Source organism: Piliocolobus tephrosceles, chromosome 11, assembly GCF_002776525.5.
Source record: "Piliocolobus tephrosceles isolate RC106 chromosome 11, ASM277652v3, whole genome shotgun sequence".
Lineage (NCBI taxonomy): Eukaryota > Metazoa > Chordata > Mammalia > Primates > Cercopithecidae > Piliocolobus > Piliocolobus tephrosceles.
The window spans coordinates 18937293-18945321 of record NC_045444.1 but is presented as its reverse complement, the minus strand read 5'-3'; the positions used below and the strand labels follow the sequence as shown (position 1 = coordinate 18945321).

Below are 8029 nucleotides of genomic sequence, written 5' to 3'. Positions count from 1 at the left end.
TTTTGAAATAATTATTATTGTCCCCAAACTACATAAGATTACTTTTTATTTATTTGATGTAAATGTTTGCCCTCTCATATTAGTTTTCTTTTTTCAACAGATTCAACTAAATAAACTTTAATGTTGATTCTGTTCTTCCTAGAGATCCTAAACTTTGTGATTTTAGTGGAAAGTCAGCGATACATTATGTGTCACAAATAGAGAGTTCAAAGAAACAGAAGCTTTTGGACATTTTAATGAGTTCTATGCCAAAACCAGGTAAATACTTTCACTCCATGTGCATAATTTCCCAACCCAAAAATTCCTGTTATAACTCTTTCTTTTTCTACATCTGTTTGATGGATCCATTTAAAGAAATCAAGTCCACGGCTATTTATGGAGCAGTGATTCTGTACAAGGCCCATGACTAGGTGCTCTGGGGGATGCAAAGAAGTCTAATGCAAGGTTTAAACTTTTGAAAATATACAGCATGGTCAGGGACACATCACGTAAGTCAGAGAGAAAGAGCTTGCTGTAAACTTGAAAGGGGAAGAAGGACTTATAGTGGTTCTTGAAGGCTGGATAACTGTGGGAAGGTTTGATATAGGTGGGAAAAGAGTCCAATCAAAGACATAGAAACAGCCACAGCAAGAAGTATAATGAAAAGTGTGCCACTGAGCAGCTTGTGACTTTGTGAAAGCTGCCCGACTTTATTGTTTGATTCGCTCTCTGTTTGAAGTTTTGGGGGCAGAGGACAAAGCTATACCTAAGAATGTTTCATGAAAGAGGTGAGACTTGATCTGACCCTTGAAAAAACGATGCAATTTGATTTTGTGGAGCAGAGGCCCCTTGCTGGGAGTGAGCATGGCTTATCCCAGGGGCAAACAAGAAACTAGAACTGAAAGTTCATGTCAGGGAAAAGAGAAAGAAAAGGTCAGATACATAAAGAAACTGGGTCCCTGGAGGCGAGAGCCTTAGATGTCAGGCTGAAGGACATCACTTTTTTTAAAAATAAAACAGACACTAAAGAAGTTTAAGCCTGAGAATGATGAAGGCCATGCTTTAGGAATGTTAACCTGTTCCTATCGTGTTGGATACATCTGAGGGAAAAGGCAGGGATCTCTATTAAGAAATTATAGAAGTGCCCATATGTGTGGTGGTAAGAACTAGGGAGTGAGTCCTTGGGTGGGGCGTGAGATTGAGAGATGCTGGGAGTGGTGGATCTAGGAGACATTGTGGAAGAACAATTCACAGAACTGCGAGATGTGACATTGACAGCGGAGATGCAGAGACAAAAGTTGTGTCAAAGATGACTAAATTTTAAGGCCTGTAAAGTATGGATGATGGAAATACAACCAACAAAATGGGAGCACATTGGGACTTTTCAAGTAGCAAGTTTCTGTAGGACTGGGCTTGTGGGAAAGGACCGGTCAAAAGGCTAGTTTGGGAGTTCTCTACAAAGAGGAGATTGTGAGGACATGATGGCGGGTGAGGTTGTTGAGGGACTGATGAGAGTGAGAAAATTGCAGAGAGCTGAGCTGAGGAGGTGCACACACAGATAGAGAGGAATGGTATGCACATCAGGACTCAGGAAGTGAGAGGAGGGGAGGGGGAGAATCAAAAGACAGTTGCAGGAAGAAAGGAGCAGGAAACAATGTTAACTTGGAAAAGAGATTACAAAGCAGATGTGGTAAGGATGTGAGACCTTTCAATGGCAGGATATAGGCAGAAGATAGATTGCAGAGAGTAAAGCAGAAAAATATGGTGAAGAAAGGGAAGGTCTGGGTATAGATCACTTGTTCAATTTTGTCTCTACTACAAGATAAGCAGAGGAGCCACTGAAAGAGGGAGTTTTTGTTGAAAGAAGCCAATGCTTATTTGAAGAAGCCAGGATAGCAGGAGAGGATACATATGAGAGCAATGTCCCTAGGGTACAAACTGGGAGTCTGCTGTTTGGTGTTAGGAACTCTGTCCATTTAATGTGGCTTTAGTCCCCAGATAAGAAGTGTGCTCAGAGGAGCTGAGTGTCTTTGTTCTGGGCAACTGTAGAGCAAATGTGATTTCCAGCTCATCATTAGGGTTTCACTTAGCAACTTTGCCTACCACAAACCATTAATCCCAAACATTTGAAGTGGTAACTCTTGATTGCTATTAATTTAACTTCATGATTCACTCCCTTCTACAAACTAAAGAAGAAAGTTTGAGCGATCAAAATTTTTTAAATTATAGGATGGTCTGTAAGGCCCTGTATTGCTCTGATTTCAGTTGTTAGCCAAATTGTGCAGAAATTATCCTCAGTCCCCAAGAAATAACTTCAGGGGCTTCAGGGCAGTGCACAGATTCAGAGAAAGAAAATCCAATATCGATTGAGCTGGCACTAAGTCTTCAGTACCCTGAAAAATACATGGAAGTTTTTCAGGGTTTAGTTGGAAGAGTCCAAGAAGCGTCTCCTAATCTTCCACAAATAGAAGTCCGTAATGATGGGTCATCCTCAGGAAACATGGAAGACAGATGTCCTTCCTCTGCACAGCTCTGGAGAAGAGGGTTCCCTAAGCAGTACTTGTCAAGCAGTAACCTTGTCAAGCAGTAACCTTGAACTGCTGACAGCTTTAATGGTTAAAAAGTTCTTACTCATGTCCCAGCACCCTACGGAGGGTTTCGCAATGACGATGTAGACATTAAGTATGAGGTAACTGGATTTAAGTTTAACTAAAATCTGACTCTTGTTAAGTTTTAATTTCTCATACAGTTTAAAATTTAGTGGGTACTCAGATCAGATAGGATGATTGATTCATCCTAACTCTCTAAAAAATTTTACTTGCTCAAAATCTCAAAGTACCTGTTTGAATTTTTGTCCTTATGCAATAGCAGTTATCATCAAAGCCTTTAAAAAAATAGTAAGCGATCCACTCTGTGGACTCTTGTCTTCACATCCCTTCTTGTGAAAATTAGTGCCAGAAGCTTCATCAGGATCCCAGACCGCTATTTCGGGAAAATGTGTGACAAAATGGAGCTGATTTTAGAACATAGAGCTAGATCTTCCTTTGAAATTGCTGGAGATTAATCTTATCAAAACGTACTGTTATGTTTCTTTTGATAGAAAGACATGCTGAGTCATTGCTTGATATTTGTCATGATACAAACTCTTCTCCAACTGATATGATGATAGTTACCAAAGATCAAAACATCATCTTGCAAAGCATCAGCAGCAGTGAGGTAAGAGCTTTAAAGAAACAACAGAGAGCCTACTCCATCTACTACTTTATTTGTGTTGCTTGAATACTTCTTAACAATCATATATTACAATTTTATTTTTAAGTGTAATCTTAAAAAAACACATTTGGTAAGACGCTCTTCTGAAAGTTTAATCTCTGAGCAGTAATTAGCTAGTAAACTCTGAGACTCATGCATAAGATGTGTGTGTACGTGTGTGTGTGTGTGTGTGTCTTAGTCAGTTCTGGCTGCTATAACAAAGTACCATAGATTGGGTAGCTTATAAACAGAAATTTATTTCTTACAGTTTGGGAGTCTGGAAGTCTGAGATCAGGGCGCCAGCAGGTTTGAGTCTGGTGAGGGCTGTCTTCTAGACTGCAGATTGCCAACCTCTCATATGCTCACTTGATGGAGAGACAGCTAGCTAGTGCTCTGGGGTCCGTTTTATAAGAGGCATTAATCCCATCACGAGGACCCCACCCTTTTTTTTTTTTTTTTTTGAGATGGAGTTTCGCTCTGTCACCCAGGCTGGAGTGCAGTGGCACGATCTCAGTTCATTGCAAGCTCCACCTCCTGGGTTCACGCCATTCTCCTGCCTCAGCCTCCCGAGTAGCTGGGACTACAGGCACCCGCCACCACGCCCAGCTAATTTTTTGTATTTTTAGTAGAGACGAGGTTTCACCATGTTAGCCAAGATGGTCTTGATCTCCTGACCTCGTGATCTGCCCGCCTTGGCCTCCCAAAGTGCTGAGATTACAGGCACGAGCCACCGCACCCGGCTGAGGACTCTACTTTCATAACCTACCTTCCAAAGGCCCTACCTGCTACTGCCATCGCGTTGGTAGTTAAGATTTCAACATATAAATTTTGGTGGGACACAAATATTCGGTTCTTTACTCTGGGTGTGTGTGTGCGCGCGCGTGTGTGTGTATGTCTCCAATACCACATAAGATTGTTTCAGCTGAATCCATACTAAATGATCAAATGTACCTTCCTTTCATATACATTAATATTGAAAAGGAAGTCTGGGCTGGCTGTGGTGGTTCACACCTTGTATTAGTCCATTTCACACTGCTATAAAGATACTACCTGAGACTGCGTAATTTATAAACAAAAGAGGTTTAATTGACTCAGAGTTCCACATGGCTGGGGAGGCCTCAGGAAACTTACAATCATGGTGGGAGGCAAAGGGGAAGCAGGCACATCTTCACAAGGTGGTAGGAGAGATAGAAAGAGTGCAGGGGAAATCGCCACTTTCAAAACCATCAGATCTCGTGAGAACTCCCTCACTATCATGAGAACAGTATGGGGGAAACCACCCCCATGATCCAGTCACCTTCTACAAAGTCCCTCCCTTGACATGTGGGGATTACAATTCAAGATGAGATTTGCTGGGGGACACAGAACCAAATCATATCACACCTGTAATTCCAGCACTTTATGAGGCTGAGGATTTCTTGAGGCCAGGAGTTCTGCACTGGCCTAAGCAACAAAAAGAGACCTCATCTCTACTAAAAATAAAAAAATTAGCTGGTCATGATGGCACATGCCTGTAGTCCCAGCTACTTGGGAAGCTGAGGTGGAAGAATCATTTGAGCCCAGGAGTTTTAGACCACAGTGAACTATGATTGCACCGCTGCACTCTAGCCTGGGTGAGAGAGCAAGACCCTGTCTCAGTATTTTTAAAAAGGAAAAGACAGTCAGGCACGGCGGCTCATGCCTGTAATCCCGGTACTTTGAGAGGCCAAGGCGGGTGGATCACCTGAGGTCAGGAGTTCAAGACCAACCTGACCAACATGGTGAAAGCCCACCAACCTGACCAACATGGTGAAAGCCCATCTCCACTAAAAATACAAAAAATTATCCAGGTGTGGTGGTGGACACCTGTAATCCCAGCTACTAGGGAGGCTAAGGCAGGAGAATCACTTGAACCAGGGAGGCAGAGGTTGCAGTGAGCCAAGATTGTGCCATTGCACTCCAGCCTGGGCAACAAGAGCAAAACTCCATCTCAAAAAAAAAAAAAAAAAAAAAAGGGAAACAAAAGGAGATCATTAACCTGATCATATCAAACCCATCGTAGGGTACCAAAAAGGAGGTGCCTCCTCGTGGCCCTGGTTATCATCCTGCCTGTGATGAATGACTTTACAAAAAATCCCCGTAGTACAGTAACAGCATTAGTAACAAACATTGCAGCCCATAGAAAACTGTGGAATGAGACCCAAGATGTACAACAAACTGGCAACAGTGGTTGCCTACAGCGAGAGAACTGGAGATGTAATTTGCACTGTGTACTCATTTGTACCTTTTGAATATTTATAAAAATTAACATATCCCAAATAAATATACTACTACTCTATATTTTACTGGTTAAAAAAAAAAAAGTCCAAAAAGTCGTTTATTTATTTTGAGACTGAGGTCTCATTCTGCTGCCCAGGCTGAAGTGCCCTGGCATAAACATGGCTCACTGGAGCCTCAATCTCCCAGGCTCAAGCAATCCTCCTACCTCAGCCTCCCGACTAGCTGGGACTACAGGCACACGCCACCACACCCACAAATTTTTAAAATTTTTTGAACAGATTGGGTCTCTCTGTGTTGCCCAGGCTAGTCTCGAACTCCTGGCCTCAAGCAATCCTCTTGCCTCGGCCTCCCAAAGTAGTGGGATTACAGGCATGAGCCACCATGCCTGGTCCCATTGCCCATTTTCTAATTGGATTATTTGCTTTCTAACTGATAGGTTTCGAGAAGTCTTTATATATTCTAGGTATAGGCTTCATAAAATATTTTCTCTTAGTCAAGAACATTATTTGACTTGTTTTTTCATCCTTTTTATGTTTTATTAAAAAGAAGTTTTAAATTTTGATAAAAAACGACTCATCCATTTTTTTCTTTATGAGTCATGATTTTTGTGACTAAGAATTGTTCATCCAAGCCTAGGTCACAATTTTATCCTATGCTCTCTTCTAAAAGAGTTATAGTTTCACATTTTATGTTTAGATCTATAATGCAATTTGAGTTTTTTTCCTTTTTTTTTTTTTTTGAGATGGAGTCTCACTTCTGTCACCCAGGCTGGAGTGCAGTGGCACGATCTCTGCTCACTGCAACCTCTGCCTCCCAAGCAATTTTCCCATCTCTGCCTCCTGAGTAACTGGGATTACAGGTGCCCGCCACCATGCCTGGCTAATTTTCATATTTTTAGCAGAGACGGGGTTTCACCATGTTGGCCAGGCTAGTCTCGCATTCCTGAGCTCAGGTGATCCACCTGCCTTGGTTTCCCAAAGTGTTGGGATTACAGGCGTGAGCCACTGCCCAGTGGAATTTGAGTTAATTTTTACAATGTACAAGGTTTAGGTTGAGGTACATATTTTTGCCTGTTGTTCCTCTATCATTTGTTGAAAAGACTGATTTACTTTCACATCTTTGTAAAAAAAGAAAGAAAGAAAAAGAAAAAAGATCTGGGCCAGGTGCAGTGGCTCATGCCTGTACTCCCAGCACTCTGGGAGGCCAAGACAGGAGGATCACTTGGGGCCAAGAGTTTGAAACCAGCTTGGACAACATAGCAAGACCCTGTCTCTACAAGAAATTTTTAAAATTAGCTGGGCATGGTGGTGCATACCTGTAGTCCTAGCTAGTCAGGAGGCTGAGGCAGAATAATTGCTTGAGCCCAGGAAATTGAGGCCTCAGTGAGCCAAGACCATGCCACTACTCTCCAGCCTGGCCAACAGTGAGAGGCCTAATCCCTTAAAAAAAATATATGTTGAGTTTCTTTTTTCTTCAATTAAGCTACCATCAATTCCTTTTTTTTTTTTTTTTTTTTTCTTTTTTTCACTCTTGTTGCCCAGGCTGCTAGAGTGGAATGGTTTGATCTCAGCTCACTGCAACCTCTGCCTCCTGGGTACAAGCGATTCTCCTAATTCAACCTCCCAAGTAGCTGGGATTACAGGCATGGGCCACAATGCCCGGCTAATTTGGTATTTTTAGTAGAGACGGAGTTTCTCTATGTTGGTCGGGCTGTTGTTGAACTCCCGATCTCAGGTGATCCGCCCACTTCGGCCTCCCAAAGTTCTGGGATTACAGGCATGAGCCACCGTGCCCGGCCTAAACTACTATCAATTCTAAGATGTGTATTTTTGTGTTTTAACCTCTTTGAAGTCAGACATCTTACAACTGTCACTGTCAAATTGGTACTGTTTTGTCATTTTTAGTGGTACATAAAACAACAGTGTAGCTTTTAATCAGGGATATCTTTGATTTAGTGAAACATGGTAGGATACATTGCTAAACCCAAATCACAATATAAGATGCCAGAAAGTGGATAGAGAAGTGAGAAATGATTTCGCAGCATGGAGAATGGTAAAACCTAATTGTCCAGAGAAAGGATATTAATGAGAATCAAGATGATGTACCGCAACGAACCATGGAAAAGCCCAGGAATTAGAGGCACCAGGTACTGCAGAAGTTGGGAGTTAGCATGAGGTTGAAAAAAAAGAGGGTTTGGTTGAAAATGTATATAAGGAGCAGAGAGATCCCCAACATTCTACTTCCACTCTATGTAACTACACCACTTACTCCTTCCCCACCCTCACGGAAGGCGGGAAGATTTGGTGGAAGATTACTTGAGCTGGAGGAATTCTGGACTTAGTAACAACATACAAGGTGAAAGATGGGAATCCGGTGTCAACCTGGAGGCTTAAGTCTGAATATTGACAGAGATATTGCTTCCATCTTCCTTCCCCACCTAGCTCCCATATGGCCAGCAGCCCATTTATACTACTAAGCCAAAAGACTGGAAGATTCTCTTCTGGAGATTTAATAACCCCAGAAAATAGACCTACTGATA

General features: G+C 42.1%; 1 protein-coding gene across 5 annotated transcripts in view; it reads left to right on the top strand.

Annotated features, from left to right (window-relative positions):
• The first annotated feature begins 211 nt into the window (after positions 1 to 211).
• Positions 212 to 8029, top strand: part of MAP3K19 (mitogen-activated protein kinase kinase kinase 19) — a 58759-nt gene continuing 50941 nt past the window's right edge. For all 5 annotated transcript variants that reach the window (XM_023193769.1, XM_023193772.1, XM_023193771.1 and 2 more), the window contains exons 1-2: positions 212 to 258; positions 3080 to 3195. In XM_023193769.1, the coding sequence (XP_023049537.1) occupies positions 237 to 258; positions 3080 to 3195 (138 nt within the window). In that variant the 5' untranslated portion in view covers positions 212 to 236. The remainder of the gene's footprint in view (positions 259 to 3079; positions 3196 to 8029) is intronic.